Below are 21,561 nucleotides of genomic sequence, written 5' to 3' on the forward strand. Positions count from 1 at the left end.
TTCTATCTTAAAAGGAGGTGGCATCACCGCAGAGCTGCAGCTGTGCACTGAGCCACTGTCTCATCATGAACATCGAGGCAAAGCCCAGACTTGTAATGCACCTGCAAGTTCTCTAATCTTGCTCTAATAGTACTGACTAAGCACTGGGAAAATTCTCAGACGCTTGTTTACTGAAAATAAGGATCTTTTAAAGCTGCAACCATATTTGAGTGTTTTAATTAAGCCGTAAAACTTCAATAACTGGGATCCACAGGTGTGAAATGGTACAAATTGATCAAAGATAACCACGTACCTTCCGGCATGGTAGGTGTCCAGCTCTTCCTGGAGGACAGAGACTGTTTTCTGCAGAATATCTACCTGTAAAATACATCCCACATGAAAATGGTGTACAAAATTCTAATTAATAAATTTGCGCTCATTTCATAAAAGGTATTTTTCTGGTCTATCCTGCCTAAATAAAGTGCACTAACACTTCAGCTGCATACTAGAATTAATACTTGATAGCAGATTGTTAGCGTGGCTTCCCTGGCCCCGCTCCAGCTGCACACTACCTACTCCTTTAGGAACAGAGTCAAAACAGTTTTTAAACTCAGCTGATAGAACCATATGGGTTATGCAAGGGTTTGGGAGCTCCAGTTCTACTCTCAACTCCCATAGGATGCCTGTGCTCTGATCCCCGCACTTTTGGTCTTCTGATGAACGTACACACCTGTTCTTAAAGTGTACGAAAATTAATGTTTGTTAATACACTGTGGCCACTTTTGGTCGACTCACCAAGAGCTGACAAGTGGGCAGTGCACTTTATATTTAGCAACGTTTGTAGAAAACTTTGCCCAAGCTTCAAGTATTTTCTTTGGTTTTGTTTGTTTATTTTTATCATTGCTCAGTGCCTTTACCCAGTCTATCCTCTTCATCCTCCTCCAACAATAAATAATCCTGACAGGTGCAGAGGTTCCACTGCCCTTCTTGTCTGATGTTTTCAAACAGGAATTTCAACAATTTTCAAAGACCAGGACACCTGTGCTTCAGAAACAGCCCTGCTTACTGAGTGGTCTGAGACAACAGCCTACTACTGGAAATACAGCCAGCAGCTATGGATTTCTGGGATAGCACCCAGGTTTTCACGTGTGGAGTTACTTTTACTCTTTTGAAATGCTGCTCCTGCTTACAGAGGCCCTGCAGGTGGATATCAGATTCTACTTTTTAACTCATTAAAAGGTGTGATATTCTTGTATTAGCTCCAGAGTAATGCTTCCTACCAGACAGTGCTAACAATGAACCACACTTTAATAACAGCTTTTCCCTATCAATGGGAAATAGATTTCCCCAGTAGATCCTTAACTCTTCATTTCCCACAACTATTTAAATGAGAAAGAACATCATTTCCATTAGGTATCCCTTGATATGCAAGCAGAGTGTTTACAACCATAGTGTTGAAGTTGTGTCACTACTAGCACATAGGAATATGAAAGTTTCCCCTATGAAAATTCCCTACTTTAATAAAAGGCACACTTTGCCAGGGGAAGTGTCTCATGCATAGCAAAAAATGCTACAGAATAACCCTTATGCATTGTAATGACAAAAAATAAAGGGGAAAAAACCCCAAATACATTAAATTACCAACCATCTCCACAGAGAGACATTGTGTAAAAAAGAGAAATGGAGAGTTTGTAGCTCTATAATTTCTTGAAAAACGGTCCTGAAAATTGGTATAAAGCATATGCTGGTATCAAGCCTAAACTCATATGCCAGGTCCTTAGGGCTTTTGCTCTTCCCAGAGCTCACAGGCAGCTCTGAGTCCCCAGGATTGCCTTGTCTTTCTCTCATTTCTTCCCTTCAGGCCAGGACAGATCACAGTCCTTCCCAACGGGTTTAAATGCACAGTCCTGCAGTAGGTCTATGCGAACACTGACAGTGTTTTCTTTGGATTACTGTTATTCCACATCTATGATCATCTATTATTGCTATTTATCCTTCCTCATGTGAGTTCAGGCCATGACGGCATTTTGTTTTCTTCCAGCTCCTAATATACTGAATAGGAAAGCATCAGATAACTTCTGCGGGAACCATGTACAAGAAACACACCCAGTTCATTAGTAGTTCCCTATTTACAATGACATTTTGATATTTCTATTAGCCCATTTAATAGCCTATTTCATAGAAATAATGTTGATTCTTCATTATTCTAAATGAGCTAGTGTTCTGCAATATTAAAGACAAAGCATTACAGAAGTCTGTTAGAGTCTCTTTATATAGGAAAATGTAGAAATAACACAATGATCATTTGGACTAATATCTTAAAAGAAATATCCCATTTGCTTCATTATAGAGACTGGAAAGAAAACAAAATTATTTCTAATTCTCCTCTGCACCCTTTACATGCAACCTTTAAATGATTCCTTCAGGAGAAACAGGGTAAGGAAGATGACAGAGAACTGTGTGCTATATTTAAAAGGCTGAGAAAAAAACCCTAATACTGGATATAGCATAATTTCTACTTTCAACTGCCAACTGACGCAAAATCTGTGATCAAAAGATACAGCATAGTAGCTCGCAAGGTGAGGAAACCGGAGGAGAAGAGCCTCGAGAAAGATGACTGAGTGAGAAGCATGTGAGTGCTGCCATAATTTGGTTTTGAGACTTATTCAGTATTTTTTGCCAAATTTTAGATAGTCACAATATCTTGTCTAGAAGAGATGGTTTTTATCCAATCCAAAAAAGTTGAAAATGAATAATAAGAATTTACCTGAGTTTTTAAAGATATAATGGTGTCTTCAAGTTCCTGTCTCAAAGATGCTGGCATCAGACCTTTGAGTGTGTTTTCATATTCTTGTTGTATAGAGGTCATCTGAAACAGAAGAAAAAGAAATTTATATATAGATGGCCACTCTTGGAAGCGAGAGAGTAACTTTTTCTGCTTCTTTTTCCCAAATTGGAGTCCAAGTAAATGCAGAATTGTGATATCAAGGGAAAGGGACGGAGAGAGAAGAAAGATAAACAAAGACCTGTCAAGAGCAAAAGAGGTAAAAAAGAGGAAGAAAGGAAAAAGAAAACACAAGAATATAGGGAGAGGAGGAAAAAAATAATGAAAAGAAAACAGTAAGGCTTGGGACATGTAAGGCTGGGACATGGCCTGAAGAAGCAATAATCATTCCTAAATCTATGTCAATAGAGCATTTATACAGATATTCACTTTGCAAATTGATAGCCAGAAGTTTTCTTTTTGTCTTTGGTGAGATCTGAATCAGGTCAGTAGAACGGTATTTGCCCCTTCCTCCCTTAGACAAGGTGAAGTACTGTTGCCCAAGATTTTTTTACAAAATTTCTCAACTTCCAGGTGCTTTTAAGGACTTTTTTTTATCCAGCATGCAACTATTTTTCATTGCACTTTGTGTCTTTCTCGACTTCATTGAGGGTATGGGACTTGCAGCAAATAGGTTTGAGCAACTTAGACATGTTACAAGATCAGATGTTCACACCAAAACGATTACCTCTAAAGGAGAACATTCTAATCCATAACCTTATTCAACAGATGCTGAGTAAACAGTACCGTTACTAAGCAGTGTTACACGAAGACAGATCAGCTGGGAGGACTGTGCTTTGTATCTCTCCAGTGTGGTTGTCTTTGCCAAATCTTGACCCAGGAAAAGTACAGAGTCTGGTACAGCTCTGTCCATCAAGCCGCACAGGACTGCTCGCACACTTTATTACTTGGCTGAATCAGGGCCTCCTATCTGTACTTAACTTCCAATAGGATTAACCGCTTAATTCAAATTAAGCAAGTACTTAGGTGTTTTTCTGGATTAGCAGCTGAATATGTAAATAAAGGATAAAAGGGATTCAATATCAGATTAACTTATAAAACATCTTTAAACTTTCAAATTGAATCTTTTCTCCAATGATTTACACACCAATGCCATTTTCTGCTAATTTTGTTTTAGTTACCAAATTGCTTAACTCTACCATTGCAACCACAAATCAAAACCTCCGTCTTGCATCTGAAGAAGCCAGGAGTTACAACTTCTAGCTCCCAGCTTGCAAGGAGCGCACACGCTTATACACGTGAGAACTGAACACAAAGTTCACTGCAAGATGTGCCAACTACCATCCTATGGTAAAAGCAGGTCATGCCAAAATATGCATTATGCATAATACAACTATCAATACAAAAGGAATAAAACAATCTGATGAAACTTTAGGAAAATTCTGTCTATGAGTCATTCCGACATGCAGAAGAAATCTCCAAATCTCTATGCAAATAAGCAATTAGAGGCTTTCCTTGTGAACTGCAAGTGATGCCACTATGCAAATGTAAAGGAAAAAAAAAATGGTGAGACAGGAAACCTTGTTTGAACTCTGCCTATGTAGAAGCCAGTGATCAAAATTTATGGTTTTGAAAGTTACTCTGATAAATTTATGCCACTATTTCTGTAAAGGCTTACAAAGTTATGCATAGGTGCTTTGCCAGGATAAATATTTTCTGAGCCAACAGCTCATTTGGGTGGGGACCTTGATAGAGCAGAAACATACATTTCAGTTAATTCAATGTGTTACATTTGTTCTTGGTGAGATGGGAGCAGCAGCAGGCAGCTAGAACAGCAAAATCCTTTCATTTCCTAAATTTTGAATAATAAAGATCTATTTCATAAGTAAGAGGATCTGGATGATCACCTTGCCAATATGTTGGGGTGACCCAACCAGCACAGAAACTCCGTCGCAGGGGCCTGACTCACACTCGAGCTCTGCATTTACAGGCGATGCAGATGTCGGGAGCTGAGCCTGGACTCCGATATAACTCACTACACCACGACCTAGCCGTGCCTGCAGGGCATCTAGGACTCACACCAGCTTCCTCAGGTGCCAGGCACCCAGCAAGAGCCACTTATTACAATTTTTCCCAGAGGAAAGACAAGAAAGTTTCATTCTAAGTAGATGCCACCAAAATTTTAATACACCTCTGTGAGTGAAATAATAATGTCCTAATTGTGCAACAGTCTTCTTTCAACCAGGTCACTGGTTTTAATAGTTTAATCTGCAAGTGTCCTCTAAATCATGCTTTCACAACGCTGTTAATGTTTGCTATTAACTCTGCAAAGCAGCAAGGGGATTGTTCCCTTTGACAAAGGTGGTTCTTGGAAAGTCAGGAAGAAATACGTACAGTGCTTTGGATATATATTACCGGGTCAGCTGAAAATGGAGAAAGAAAATGAGAAAGAAGCCCTGGTAGTTGAAATATTGCTTGGGGCTGATTTCTTACTCTGTTTCAGAGAGAAGGCACACACTTTTTTTGCAGTGAAAACTATTCTTTGGGCTACAACTGCCATTTGTTTGTTTGCTAAGACAAAAGATGTTACTTTCAGTTGTGCTCACTAATAATTGCATCACAATACGATGAAAATAGGATCCCAGCTGTTTCCTGTCATATTATGATAAACAACATGCTGATATTTTTGGCTGAAGTTACTATCAAGGTTTATTGAACCAAGAGATTAAAACAGTGCAAGGTAAAAATCTAAATTACTTCTTATAACTGAAAAATAATATATAGTGGGCTAATGTATACTAATTTTAATGGAGGAAGGTTTTTATTTTTTAACGCTTGTTTTTGACCAATGAAAGCTATGTCTGCAGGGATATATTTTTTTTTTGTGTGCCTTAAAGGCTTTTTTGTTCTTTTATAGCCTCAAGCTGCCTCCCTAGGATCCACAAATACCGTGTCTCCTCTTGCACTCTTGAGAGATGTTTAAAATTGCAATTCTTCAGCCCTCAGGAGGGCTTTAGTCTGCTGGCTGAGGATAGCTCTATTTCATTTACTGTTGTGTTCGTTTTTCTTCAGTCCTGAGAAAGCTTTTTTTTGAAAATTCATTTTGGTGAGTTGATTTAATCCATGAACCCCCAGGAAGGTTTTATAGCTTTTAATATTAAGCTGCCACACTGGTCTTTGTTTATTCAGGTTGGTGGCTAACATAGGAGGTTTAAAGTTTTACCATCAATCATCTTTGGTGTCAGCAGAAACAACTGAAAGCCAAAGTTGCCACACATAGCTTATGTATGCTGAGTCACACGATAAATTAGAAAAAAAGAAGAGACAAATATTCGCACAATTATTCAAAGTGATGCAGAAAGCAGGGAAGTTATAATTTCACAAACTACAATGAGATCTTGTCATAGTTGGGCATTGACTATTCTCAAAAGAGATCAAAGTTGGTTTTGATGCCCAGAAGAGAAATATCCAAAACTGAGCTTTCCAAACCAAGTGATCAGGCCTGGCTCAACACTTTTCATTAGTGTAAGACGAGTTTCAATTTTACTACTTCAAGGAGTCTTCAGGTGGCAGAATTCAGTTTTGCAGCTACTCACTATTTCTAAAAGCTTCAGAGGGATGTTTGTGGGGCTGGGTTAGAAGCAGATGGGAGCACAGGACCGATCAGGAACAAGTCCCATTGGCACCTAGTTGCACTGTAGTCACTCTCCTTCCTTTCTGAAAGAAACAACTTAAGCACATCCAGGAGAAATAGTATCTTCAAGATGACCAGATACATTTTAGTCCATGCGCTAAGAACAGCCTGCACAGCAGAGGATATTCTGCTTCTCTTCTATGCTCTGCTATACAGTCACAACCACGCCATATCTTATTCGGGTTCCCAATAGCCAGCTCTCCCTTTCTTACTTCCAAGAGGTCTGTGATGTTGAGTTTATTTTCCAGAACACAGTGGCCCTGGTGCAAAATCTCCATTTCACTAAAAAAAAAAAAAAAAACAAAACCCGAACAAACAAATGCAATCTTCTCCAGATCTCCCAACTGTAAATTACTTTATTTGAACCAGAGGAGCATAAGGAAAATGCAAAAGAAACTCTGGAGTATATACTGCCAAAGCAAATGAAGGGACCACAGAAGAGTTGTTCGAGTTCCTTTAAAAAAAAGAAATCTTGTCTTGAAGGGCATGAAGCTAACATTTTGTTTATGTCAGACAAGAATCAAAAGGCAGTTCACTTACCTAAGGTGGTGTGTTTTTTTCAGTATCTTAATTTCTGCCTGTTTATAATATTTATGAAAGACAGTAATTCCATGTGTGCCAGGGAATACCAGATAGTGACAAAAAGGCATAATTAGAATAATTTAATTATTATCAAATTTTCTCCACGTTTCAGGGGGAGTAAGACGAGAAAAGTAATTTCCTCTCTCAAATACTTTCCTGCATTGTTTAAACAATGGTACGTTATAATGCTGTTTAAAAGAGAAATCTCTTTAAAAAGGTCATGCATCTGTACTGCAATACACATCTCTGAAAGAAGACGTGAAAGATCTGCTGTAATAGATCTGAAGACAGGTTAGGGTATCAAAAAGGTAAAAATAACTCCTTCAGCCTTAGGCAAATTATTTAATCTCAGATTAAGCCTTATCCTCCTAAATGAGGCCAATAATAATAATAGGAGTAATAATCATAATAGTAATAATATTGCATAGGTCAACTTCATTCAGGTGGTGTGAAGTTTGCTGAAGTAATTTTCTGAAAGCACTTGGAAAAAGGCAAGCGAAGGACAAATTACTACAATGCCATCCCAATTAAAAAAAAAATCAACAAAAACCCAAACAACAACCCAAAGAATGTCAAAGTAATAATTAATCACTGTTTGTTTGTATTCTCCCTAATTGCAATGACTCCTCCTTTGCTTCTCAGCACTCCTAAACTCTAAGTGAGCATAGATCTACTCCCACAAAACTGCTAAGAGTCTGTATGGGCCCCTTCCTCCATCGCCCGGCCTGGGGGACGCTGGACAATGTCTATAACCGAGGAACCAAATCTACCAAAATCCTCAATTTCCTTAAACTTCAGATCTCTCAGGTTTCTGTTGTAACAGATCATTTCATTTGAGCTTGAAATCTTCTGAAACAATTTTTCCTAATGAAGACTCAAACAATGTATCCATTTTTTCAATGAAGAATAAGGTGCGAACATTTGTCTTTTTACAATATAATCAAATATGAATGTCCACTGCTTTTCACTCCACATCCTCTCTTATTTCAGGCAGTGGGAATTTCTATTCTTACTGTGCAATGTACATTGAAATATGGTTCTTCAGGTTTAGAGAAACAGAATGCAATTTGATACAAATGTTCTCAAGTTCTTAAGAAAAGTAATGAATGCTATAAATTGCATGAATTTGGCTCAGTTGAAAACAGTAACTGAGCAAGATCAGCTGAGCAAGTTATTTTGCCAAGTGGAGACCATATTGTTCTCCATGGAGAAAATACTGCTGGAGAACCTCCTCTGTTCTGACAGTTTCAATAAAACATAAATCGGTGGCATAGCCGTCCTCTTTGTTTTTCTGTCTTTAGCTAGTAAACCATCTGAGCGTCCAAAACATTTTTGCCTTGTTGTTTTACTAACCCGTGGGGACCTCCAGTTAGGCCGAGCTGCTCGCTGCACACTGAGCTTTCTGGTCTAAGTGGTTTTTTTTTTCTCCAACCTGCATCCAAGAAGCCTTATTACTTCTGTGGCTTGTATTTTGATATCTTTCTTTTCTTAACCAAGATCTCCCACCTGGAAAATCCTCTGTTTGTAGTCAAGCAATCCAAGTCTATATAATTCATAGCTGCAAAGGAGGGGAAGGCAGGCAAAGCTTTTTAAAAAAAAAACACCAGTGGGCTGCATATGGCAAGAACAGCATTCTTGGGATTACGCGAGTTGGAGAGGAATAAAAGCTTTCACTGTCAACAGCACAGAACAACCAGGAATGTTGTGGCTAGAAAATTCACGCTTTTCTCTCAACCTCCCCCTCTCCAGGGCTCTGCTATTGTTCCAGCTGGGATTTGGAGGATCCCCGACTTCTTTTCCCCTCCTTCCAAATGACTCATCGCAGATGCCATCTTTGTTCTGGAGCACTATTTCCTTCAGCTCTGGTCAATGCCGTCCTTTCATCAGCCGGAGAGGTCCTTACTGCACCACAAGGGTCCTCCCTGCCGCGGGGCGAAGGGGACTTGGAGCCACGGCTCACACGCCCCGACCCTAAACCAGCCCAGCCCCTAATCAGAGCTGCTGGGCCAAAGCTGAAAACACATGGTGTTCATTTCTGCCTCTGTCGATTCCTAAGACACTATCAAGATAATTAATTCCGAAATAAAGCTATAAGTATCTTTGACACCACCACTGGAATGTATTTATGTATTTCAGTTTTACATTCCAGCATGTGTTACCTTCTATATAATCCCTTCCATCCTGGGGTGGTTCAGCAAGTCAAGGTTTCAGTGTCTGATAGAGGGAGGTGCTGAGTGCTCACCAATGACAGTGAGAGCTGACAAAGCTCAGTAGCATGCAGGATCAGGCTTGATATTTTCACACTGACTATGTGAACATGCAAATCTTTGTAGATAACAATCAGAAGCCACTTTTACTATCACCATTTCCCCTCTTTCAAGAACAAAAATCTAATCAGCATCTCAACTGGAAAACCAGCTGCCAGGTTTACAAAGCATCAGGGTTGGTAAGAGCTGGCTCAGCTTTGGACATGGGCGAGGATGGGTAGTGCAGGAGACAGCCATCCTGTGATTCCCTAACAGACTTCTGATGGATGTCACTTGGTGCTGATTAAATTGCAAACAAAATAATACTTTAGAATTTAAATGATGTTAAAGATCAGCATAAAGTTGGCATTTTTCAGTCTTTTTTAGCTCTATCCAAGCACCTCATCACCTAAAAAACCATGAATGGCACAGTTCACTAATTGAGCACGCATCGCCGGGAGCCCACACTGGAGATGGGGTGTCTCTGCTCTTGTCTTCTGTCATCCGACTGGCTCCTCCATGCATTCCCATTTCTTCTTTTTTTTTTTTTAAATTCCCTGCATTAAATACCAGCATCTTTGTCCCTTGTAGACCTACTTTAAACTCTTCTGAAAGAACAAAATTCCCTTAATTGATAATATGCAAGCAAACCACAGACGCTCTAAAATGATGTACTGCTCTCTTAAAAGAAAGATCTCTTTCTCATTCACTACAATTTAAGACAAAGAGCCAGAAAACTGACATTTAAAAATACTCTCCAATTCCTGCGTGCCAGCAAATGCTTCAATTTTTTTTGGTAAAAATTCTCTTTTTCCTTTTAACTATTTGTTCTGTAGTTTCTGTTTTACTGTCTTTCTCCAGCTGGCTATTTTGTTCCAATAATTCATTCTGTTCTATAAAGTAGGTATATATTTGTGTGTTTTCCAGTTGTGTCTGATTACCAAAGCTAACATTTGATCATTGACTTCCATGCATACATCATCATCATCATCATCTACCTCTTTTTCCTTTGACAGTTGCACAGTTGGTGAGAGCCTTCTCTCCCGCAGTTCCTGCCATATGGAGCTCCTGGGAACTTTCAACTCCATTGATTTCCAGCTCCTTTCAAATCCCACCTGCAAATCTGTTTTTCTCTGCTTGAATCTCAGCTTCTATCTCCTTCTGCTAATCTGAAACTTCATGCTATACAGTATAATTTACTATATTCGATTTAATTCTGCATTCCTTTCATAGTAGGCCATTAAAGAAAATGCTATACAAAATATAAAATACATCAAATGCAAAGTTATGATTTATTCTAACAATCTCAGTCTTAATTAAAAATTGGGCGGTGCTTTTGTATCAAAGCAATTAACGAATATATCAACGGAATTCCATGTATGGTAGACACTAAGCAATATAAAAGTGGTAGAATTGGGCTCCAAATAATGTCAGTAGTGATTTTATGGTACCTAAGTCAACATTGCCGTACACCTATAGGGGCACCTATGTCCATGAAAGGTCCCTTATAGAGATATAACCAGAATCAGTCTCTGATTCTTTCCCATCAGCCTCTCTCAGGAAGTCTGAAAAGACAGCAATGCACTAACAAATGGATGCTTTGGTCTGTGTACACCAAACAGCCTCACCAGTGTGCTCCCACTCACATCAGATTCTTCACTGCTTGTATGTGGCTCTCCAGCATCTTTTTTTCAATAAAAACGTTTTAAACTTGAAATTTGTTCACCATAAGTAGTTACAAAAGAAATCTTCTATTTTGCAGACACTGAACCAGCAGATTTTCAGGTGCCAGCCTACGGGGAGCTATGCCCCTCTGGCTGTTTGCCTCTTATGTTTTTCACATATATACATACATGAAATGTTTTATGGGAGGAAAAGAGCTGAAGTACGCAGTACCCTCCTGACCCCAGTGTGCGGGGTGTGGGCAGAGCAATGGCTGGACAGGAGAAGGACCCTCCTCAGCCACACAGAACTACAGAAAAAGAAGCGCTCTTCAAATACATCCTCTCCAGTCCGTGCTGGTCACATACAGAAACTGCAGGAACTATTTTAATGTGACAATATTTGGTGTCACTGTTCTTGAAAGTCCCAGTGGAAACTTCTTTCAGATTCTCACTCTCTTCTCTTCCCCATCGCGCCAGCGGCTGCTGAGCCCTGGTGCCAGCGCTGCCTGCCCGCGGGGTTAACCGCCTGGTCCCCAGGCAGCGACAGTGCAGGGCCTGCTCTCTGTGAATCACTCCTGTGGTTAAGATCATTCAAATCTAGACTGAGCTTCCCATTTCTGTGGGAGCAGAAATGGGTCTCTGGGGGAAAATTCTGGAAGCGTTTCAGTGACGTGGGCTGAAGCAACCAGAGCAAATGGCAGAATTTCATCACCACCTCCAGTGCGTGCTCACTGTTTGTTTCTCAGTTTCCAAAGCGCTTGTCAGCTCTGCAAAACAAAGGCTGCCTAAATCCGCCTCACCTGCAGCTGGCCACAAAGCAAACTTTTATTTTTAAATAGCTAACCTAGAGCTTATTAGCCTGATTTTAGACAACTCTAACATGTTCCGAGAAAGACAACCCTTTGAGAAAGTCTGGAAATTCAAGGCAGGGGCCCCAGCAGCACTGCCGGGCTTTTGCAATTATCTGGGGCACCTGAGCTAAAAGCCCTGCTGCAGGAGAGAGGCTGGGTTTGTACCAAACTTCCTGCGGTGGTTCACCCACCTCCACATGATTTTTCCAGAGTAGATATAGTAGGGCAGGATGATGGAAGTGAGGGCAAAGATTTTCCGTGAATTTATCTGATTGCATTTAAAACTCTGTGATATCTTTAAAAATATATCTGAAAAGAAATATGGACCAAAAGCACTAAACTAAAGGGATGATGTTACTCAAGCCTTCCAGCCATCATTGTATTGAGGACTACTTGGGACCCATACCCTAGACATAGGCATACGTTGCTCATCTCTGTCTCACTGAGTCTTTGCTCGCAGCTCCACAAATCTGCAGGCAGTAGCACTATTCCCATCAAGGAGAAGGTGTGGGAAACGTTAGAAGTTCTCTGTGCTACACAGCAACTGAAATTTCAGAACGATGCATCACAGCATTCATCAGAGAACAAATATATTTAGTTGGCATGGAAACAGTAAGTTAGGCTGAATGTGGTAAATATCCAGCAGTCATAAAAAATTGAACCAGTCAGAATAATAAACATTAAAAATGAAAACTCGCTGAATGCTTTTGAATCATATTGCTTTTACAATTATCACTCCTGTTTTCATTTGAACATAAGTGAAATCCACTTAACAAACTAAGCCGTTCCATTTTATTCCAAATACTTCTACAACATCCTTATTCAGATAACTCCTTTTTCTCTTTTTTATAATCTATTTGAGAAAAAAGAAATTAAAGGGCTGGAAATCTACATTGGTATTCTCCTTCATTTCCTCAGCAATATTCATGAATTGAACATAATTGATTTTCTGTCTTCAGAGAACCTCTCTCCTTTAAGACTCTATTTGTGATTTGACTGCTTGGAGCAGTATTCCTATGGTTTGAGTATCTACACTGTCGTTACTTCAGTTGTTTGTGAACAAAGGAACTTTTTCCCTTCTATTATCCCCAATTAGAAATTTTACATCATGCTCAATCCACCCCTATAGTTAAAAACATTAGAACAAGGAATGAAAAGAATAGGGTTTTTTTCTGAAAAAAATCATGCAAGTAATCCTCGAAAGAGTGATTCTTGGAGCTTTTTAGTATACTGAGTCAGGGTGATTACCCTTACAAAAAGGAATCTGAAATGAAATGAGGTATTCTAAAGAAATCTAGGTAATAAAGCAAGAACATCACTGCCATTAATTTTTATACAGGCCCCAATTCACCAAATTTGTTGCACATGCCTAAATTCCTGGATTCATTAAGGCACACGCTAAAGCTCTCAGTGATGTGCGTCATTTTTAATTACACATTCAGAGGATGTAAAGTCTGCTGTATGCACAGTTTAGATTTTTTTAACTATGACTGACAACTGCACAAAGCCATATGACTCAAGAAAGAGAAACATTTTTAATAGAATGAAAGATCTTTCTATCAGAAAGCTTGTCTTACGTTAGATCTAGGCATGTATAAGAGACAACCGTGATACACTACAAGAGTATACGATACAGGAAAATAACCTAAATGGGATTAGTTAACGGGAAGCCGGTTCCCAGAGTTACACAGTACTGAGATACAAGAAACTGTTCGGATGCACCCAAATTTCCTAGCAACCTTCCCAGACTGCTTTACCTGTCTTGGGACTATATACCAAAAAACCTATATATAAAGAAACTATATATTAAGTGTGAGTTACACTTTGTTTACTGCTAGTTTGCCACTTTCCACGAATACAATTACATATGTCTCAAGAAGGCGGACATATAATTTTTGAAGGAAGCATCCAGCATTTTGACATGAAGAAAGATGATACAGTTCTGAGACTCCAATCTAGAAGTGTACCATCAACGAACACACAGACCATTGTCCTAGAAAACCATGCTTAGCACAGACAGGACAACCCTTATGGAAAAGATAAAATTATTTAAGTTAGTCAAAGTGGGAGAAGTTCCCAGGCACTTTTGACAAATGTACGTTCAGCTGGATTGGAACTCATCATTCAGATAACGTTGCCATACTGCACCACTGGTGAAACAACACAGATACAACATGATTGCATCTACTCACACTGTAAAGAGGATTGAAAAAGTAAACAGGAGTAAACACAAGTTCATACAAGAACATGAAGTACTGGAATGAAAAAGCTGCATAAAAACAACAGCTCATCTTCAACTGGAGTGCCACGCTCACCTCTAGACAGCTCAGGGCTTGCCAACGGAGGAGTTCTAACATATTTCCAACCCCCTTATTTATAGGATAGTTTGTCGCTGTCTCTCTGGATAATTATAACAAAGAAAGGTTAACTCTGTGCAATCACCAGAGGGTTTTTGTAACAAAGAGTTAAGCCTCATGGATCTGTCAGTCACTCTCAGAGACTGAAGAGTTATAAGGACATTGCACTGAAAAAAAGACAAACGTGGAGCACTAAGATACCACCCAACAAGCCATAACGAGAAACAGCTTTTTAGTTTTAATTAAAAGCACAACAAAATGTTTTTTCATGTCTCATTCATTTGTTTGTTGTTGTTATAGAATCAAAACACAAGATTTTTCCTTTTAATGAAAAACAGAAGCTGTTTAACCCTCTCTCCTCCTTATTTATAGACATGTAAAAGCTCAGAAAAGTGGCCTTTGTAATAGCGCCAGCACAAATTTTGATGTTTTATGCAATTCCAATTCAGACAATATTTGGTAAAAGCAGAAAGCAAGTTCTAAGTTACTGCCTTAAATATTTCAACTCCCTGATCAGCTGATGAGTCGTTAGCTACTTTTAATCCTTGATTAACATGTTTACAGGTAGCCTGGCCAAGACAAAGTAACTGGAAATATGTCAGAGCTGTCATTTTTGCATTTTTCTTCTGGAGAGATAAGCACAACTAATGAATTAACCAGTCACAGAGAAGACACTCTAACAACTTTCAAAATGTTTGTCTGCAAAAGAGACCAAAGCCACCTAACAAAAACATCCTCAATGGCCCCAGCTTCTTCAGAAAGTCCCAAGAGATGAATGGCACAGACAAGACCGTTGACGAACGCAGAGATGAGTGTTGCCCTAAGCCTGCTAACATATTACCACCTTGCAGGAAAAGCTCTAAGCTGTATGGTGCAGTGTCATTTAAATAACATTTCTGTTCCATTTATACTGGGGAACAGAACATTACTAGCTGAGCTAGTCCTTCATTAATTTAGTGTGGACACGATAGTCCTGTAGGTTGGTTTGGACCAGGTGCTCATGTAAGAGAAAACCTTGAAGGCAGAAAGCAGCGACACCATCCTGTGAATCTGCATGTCTAGCCTTCTACCCCTGTGTTTCACAAGTCATGTTTTGTTTCTTCTTCTGGATCGTCCCTCAAAGTGGGTCAGAAAAAAAGCAAAATGGCAGTGGCAAAGTTTAAAGAAAAAAAATAAGAGAGAAGAGGAGTCTCAAAGAGTGCAGGCCAGTGCTGTTCCCTGGGAGGGACAACCATGCCCCAAATAGCTAATTTTCCTCCTTCTTTTCTAGAGACTCTCTGAAGCCAAAACGCAATGCTTGTAGGCCAACTCAGTCATTACACCAAACTCCTCTGATGCTGCAAGCATGATCATAAGGGTGAACCTGGCCCAACATCTGGATTTGGGAGGGAGAGGGGGAAGAGAGCAGAATAGCTAATCACCAGCTCTCCAGAGAGGAAATGCAGGAACGTAAACACCAAGGGTGGATGAGGGTTCCCATGTGCAAACAGGATGACAACAACTGGGGAAAAATATTTGAAAATAATGATTATCACTCTTCTACAACCACCCCAACTTACTATTCATGCAGGTATAGATTTAGAAATGCTTTTTAGAGTATGTATGTTATGGATACTGTTTACTCAGAACCAAATAAAGTTCTCAAATGCTGAAAAAACTGATTCTTATTAGAAATCTGTAAATTCTTATGTGATTCAGATATCCACCACTTGTATATTTTCCTGAATACTTCAATTTAGTCTGTAAACTACAGACAGTATTTTGCTTGAAGCACACTAAATCTCTGATTTCACTGAAACTGTCCAGAATAATTTTAGCACTATTAATCATATCGAACTGTTTACAGACAACATGCTAGGACAATGAAAGCATAAGATCAGGAGTAAAGATTATTTTTAGCTCAGTTACTGTCCAATTATAATTCTCTTCATACAAGCCATTAAACAACAGGTTAGAATAGTCTCAGAAACCTCTCTTAAAACAGTATAGTCAGTTCAAAATAAATGCATCATTTAACAGCTAGGATAGTTGAAATACCAACTTGAAATAGTGAGCCTGAGATAAGTATTTGCCTGTAGGGTTCAGACAGTTTAATTCTCTTTTACTACCAAAAAAACAGAAAAGAAAGCTAGCTGAAAATTTTGCAGGAAAATACGTGCTTTTGCTTTGAAGCTAGATATTTTTAAACATCGAACCTCCCTGCCTAAGGGAAGAAGACAAGGGGGACAGCACCCGGTACCTGATCGTGGGTCTCCAGCTCCCTGTGTTGCAGCTTCTTCTCTGCAGCCTGCACCTGATTGCGGTAACTTTCGATTTCATCTTGGAAAGCCTGAAACGATACCAACAGAGGCAAAACACACGTGAGAAACACAGGATGGCAGAAAAACTTATAGATAATGTCTTGCAATGAGCTGATTAAGAAAACAGTGCAGTATCAGTGCAGTTCTTCAGCTACAGTTGCTTCCAGCTGTACATGATGGCTGCTAAGATGTGACAGACCCAGTTTGGCCACCTTTATTGAGTAAAGTTATTCTGCACAGGTAGGACCATTGATTGAACAAGAGTAGTTAAATCTTAGTAGTTCTATCTTATTAGAGGCTACAAGTATTCATACTAAAAATGTAATAAATATCCTCAAATATTGAAAGGGAAATGGAAATGTTGCAACTGTCTCAGATTTTTGTCATCATCTTAATTGTACAACCTGTGCTTCCTAGGAACACTTTTGCAATGTACCAATAACTTTTTATTTAAGCCAGAACAATAATCCTCTCTCTGGAAAACCATGTCTGGAATTTGCAGTGAAAATGTATTCCATATTATTGAAACGAGATGCTCGCCGAGATGAGGGGCTCCCCTCCTGCCCCACAGTAAAGTCTAGTATGTGATCTACAAAAGAAGTATAAATGGCAATAAATAAAAGGAATATTATGATCATGTCACTTTACCACAACTATCCAGTCTTTATTTAGTTCAGAAATAATCACTTCTAAACCAAGCTCATAAAATGCATCGACAAATTTATTTTGTCATTATTGTTCTTCTTATATATTTATTTTTATTACGGCAGTCCCTCAGAGCCTTGATCTTTTTGTTACATGCTTAACAAAAGAACAGTCATGCCGCAAGGAACTGATAGTCTATGTTATTTCTAACAGATACACACCAAACAAACAATACAAAGTTTCAAAGATTTTTTTTTTAAAGTTTCCTAGTCATTGTTGAATGTTTGAATACACACTTAACATTTACTTACACATTTACTAAAAGCTTAGTTATGTTGTCAGCTTGAATAAAGGCATTGTTAACTGCAAGTGCTGACTTGAAGCAAAGTGCACAATGTGGATGTTAGATTGACATCAACACAGAGGCGGCTCTGGCAGCAGAAAGGGAATATTTGGAGTTATCTTTTGTATGCCAGGAAATGAGGGCATTGCTACCCATCAGCTGAAAAGCGTGGCGCAGAGTCAGGACAGGACCTGGGACGGGACTCGCACTGGACATACACTATAAATGACACTGGAGGTGCCTCCAGTGCTGCTTTTCAAAAAGCTGAGCTTCACAGAGACCTTCTGCAGCGCGCCCTTGAAAGGAGAGACCAATGAGCCCATGGACTCTTACTACACTTTGCAGAACATGCAATATGGTTAACGTTTGCTTCCTCCAAGTAGAATACCCGTACATAAACCAGGATCATTAAAAGTACTCCCAGTGCAAAGATTTAACAGAAAAAAAAACCCTGTTCTTTTCCACAGCACTGAAATACTGTACTCTCAAATCATTTACAGGATAAAATTGCTATTGAGATAAGATAAGAAGACTACTTATGATAGATCTTGCACATTGTTTTGAAGTGATGCCAGGTATTAACTTTAAAGTCTTATAGCTATAAGACTATTACATGTTCTGATGCCAAAAAATGTAACCAGACCCAAGCATGAACTTCAAATCTGCCCAGGGACTTTCATGCTATCACCGCTTCTGAGAAATGTTGAAATCCAGGCTTTGAATATATAACCGGTCTTCAATACTCAACAAGTCTTGCAGTACCAGGAATTTGCATTAATATAATGAAATAGATGTGTGAATTGCAGGCTTTTTGTTTTCTTTTTGTACATCTAAATTTGTAAGGTAAAACACAAACAAGCATACTTTGATTTAAAAACTAAAATGATAAGGTCATGCCACGTAGAAATGTAGTAAGGAGCAGCACCGTTCTATGTATCAGAAAGATCACCAAAGACCCAATTAATTTGACAAAAGTCCTGCCATAACTCCGAAGCATCCAGACATAACCAATACAGGACAACTCTCGGGAACATTCATGGAGCACGTCTTGGATAAACTACAAAGTATGACCCGTCTTTTCCTGCTATTTCCACGTGATCAGCTTATACAGTCCAAATAGCTTGGCATGGTGAAAAATAAGGAGGAAGGAAACCTTGCTACACATCAGCTGTCCTACCCGGACTCCCTCCTTGTGCTCATGAGCAAGTTTCACTCTTTCACAGGACTTTGAAGATGGTCAAGAGATAGCACGTACACGTACAAATGTACATGTATATATATGTACGCATTTGTCTCAGAGAACAGATTTATATCACACTCAATCACACAAATCTGCAAGTACTGAATACAAAACAGGATCTCAAATTGTTCCTGGTAAGGACAGCAACCACATGGTGGCAAAGAACTGCTGCACTGCTATGTCCTTCCTTGATTTCTCCATTTTTACTTTTCTTATTTACAACAGACAAACATCTTTTGCAGACCATAAAATGAGAGGTTCCTTTAAATCTGAGGGCTTGCAATCCATCTTAAAGTAATTTAATTTGGGAAATTCAGATAACATAGTCTTTGTTAGGTCCACGTACATGGAGTGCGCATATTTTGTTTCATTATGAAAGCAGACAATGTTCTAAACAAGTACAATTTAGAAATCAAGTACTTTTACTATAGCATATAAGTGTAGCAAACTAGTCTTATAATTATCCATTCACTGATTGCCCAAACCAGAATATACTGTATGAGTTTACAGACTTTTCCAATCACATCATAACTGGCTGTTGGTACGTTTTGTATTGGGATGGCAGAAAAAAAAGACTAACTCCTCTGATCAATCACAAATACCTCTAACTTGACCATTTTTGGACTATTGCTGTGTTGCATACCAGCTCTCCTGCCGGTCACTTTGTAGAATCTAGCCTTGTGTATAAAGGATGTTTCATGAGTAATTAATGTTCATTTGGGTATTTCAGCTCTCCTATCAGCACAAGGACAAAAAAGTAAAACCAAAAGATCAGTATTTGATCAAAGCCATGTCAACAACAACAAAAAAAAGTAACATCAAAATCTCATGGTTGCTGTAGATTCCTGCATATGATTAGCTCTGAAAATAGTAATTAGAAGTAAGCAAGTTTGTTGCCCATGATTTTAATTTTCTAGGAGGAATCATGATGGATGTCATGAATAATGCACCCTTTTGAAGATCACACTGAAAATTCTCTCTATTGTCAAAAAGCTTCATATGCAGTGGCCAGACCCTGAATGCTGATAGCTGTTTCTGAAGCTACCCAGTACCCTCAAATCTTTTTCTGTATCTGACAGAGGAGCTTTTGTCACACAGAATACTCTTAAAAACAGCAGACGATTTATCCCAGGTACACCACAGAACATTTCTTTTGTAAAATTAAACAATGGTTTTGGTTTTGGTTTGTTTAGAAATGCAGTTTTTATTCCACAGCTTCAAAGTGTCAGATTTTGCCCAAAGAGTAACAAAGCTTATGTTCAATAACTGCTGAGATGAAGAAAAAGGGATTAAAAAACTAAAAATACAGGCCAATTTTTAAGTGTCAGAGGCCTTTTCCCCTGAACGGAAAACAAAGCCTTACTAATTTAGTTAAATTTTTCCAGGTACAGAATTAATCCCCATCCCTCAGCTTTGCTAAGTTGACTTGCATTACTGTTAAAAAGACATTTTATTTTTTTTTTTTCAGTTAAACTGGCTTTCAAATGCCATGTAAACATGTTTGCTGTTGAATGTCTACACCATACCTGACCTTGGAAGTGCTTTGTGTTGGCCTGAGAACAAAGAAATGAAATGTTTTGCTTTCCAGCCCAGATATCCTACAGTTTGAAAAGCACTTAAAAATGTAAATGAGATAATAAGCTCTACTGCAACAATGTGGGTGAATTACAGCTGTATTAAAGGAACATTAATTTGATTTATTTACAAAAATGGAAAGGATTCTAAAATAAAATCATCTTGTAAACATTTTAGTCGCATACAACATTGAGAGACATGAGAAGGATGGAAGAGAAAAGTAATGGCTTTGAGAATGCACCACTGAAATATTACGGTCAGATTTTGGGACGTCAAGTGGAGCTGGTGGATGAGGCCATCATTGTCACTGTCATACCTGAAACGGTTGGGTACTGGCTGATATGAGAGGAGAAAGGAACATCCGAACTGCATTTCTGGGTAGGCACTTTTTTTTCATATTATTCTATTGTGGCTTGATTGTCACCAGCAAAATGGTTAATGAAGTTTAGTTCAAACCCAACGCTGGTAACTTGGAGCACTTTGGAGACAACGGAACAGCACATGTGGAGTTAGTGCAGAGTTTGGCCTGTGTGGCTCGTAGAGGTGCTGGGATGATGCACGAGACTGGAGGAATTCAGCCTGACTTCTGGGTGCCAGACTGAGGCTGTAAAAGAGGGGTTGGTTTGTTTGGGTTTTTTTTTAAAAAAACAACTTGTAGAGCATATAGTTGTGACAAGGAGCCAGAGAGAGACAAAAAGGTACGATGCCAGCATTACAAAATCCCTTTTCAAGGCAGGAATAGATTTTTAGCATTAGTTACAGGGCTTAATCTAAATCAACTAAAAGCTGGTAAGAGAAAGAGTTCTAAGAATCACATGAACAAGTATGAAATGGGAATATATGAAGGATTTAGTCTTTAATATATGAAAACTGATTTGATTATCCTTTAACCACAGGATATTTTAAAAAAGAAGTGTTGGATTCCGTGAAAGAAAATTCAGTTCAGTTCAGAAATCATTATTAGTTTGAATTACTTGGTATTGATTATTACTGTGAAGGTACTGTATTTACAAAGGTGTGATGTTTTCCTTCTTCAATCGGAAATAATTTCCTACTTTTGGTGTGTTCCTGAGAGCAGACAGGGCTTGATTCCTGCTCCCACCACATCAATGGCAAGTCTGGGATCACAAAGACTTCTCTCTGTGATACTGAGGGTGGAATAAGTGATACTTACAAGGAAAGGAAAAGCTTCTAAAAAATGTTAAATACCAATGTATTTTCACCTTGAAACAAGAAGTGTCAGGAGGAAAGTCACTGGTCCTCCTGATCAGATAATGCCAGATAATGGTAGAGTCTTTTT

The 21,561-nt window shown here is 38.9% G+C and overlaps 1 protein-coding gene across 1 annotated transcript in view; it reads right to left on the minus strand.

Annotated features, from left to right (window-relative positions):
* Positions 1-292: 292 nt before the first annotated feature.
* The window catches only part of LOC104167421 (centrosomal protein of 112 kDa-like), a gene marked incomplete at its 3' end in the record, with an annotated part of 49,405 nt that continues 28,136 nt past the window's right edge, over positions 293-21,561 (minus strand). The window contains exons 5-7 of the mRNA XM_009707670.1: positions 16,398-16,487; positions 2,747-2,848; positions 293-357 (exon numbers count right to left, since the gene is read on the minus strand). Of these exons, the coding sequence (XP_009705972.1) occupies positions 293-357; positions 2,747-2,848; positions 16,398-16,487 (257 nt within the window). The remainder of the gene's footprint in view (positions 358-2,746; positions 2,849-16,397; positions 16,488-21,561) is intronic.

Source organism: Cariama cristata, unplaced genomic scaffold (genome assembly GCF_000690535.1).
Source record: "Cariama cristata isolate BGI_N322 unplaced genomic scaffold, ASM69053v1 scaffold29669, whole genome shotgun sequence".
Classification (NCBI taxonomy): Eukaryota; Metazoa; Chordata; class Aves; order Cariamiformes; family Cariamidae; genus Cariama; species Cariama cristata.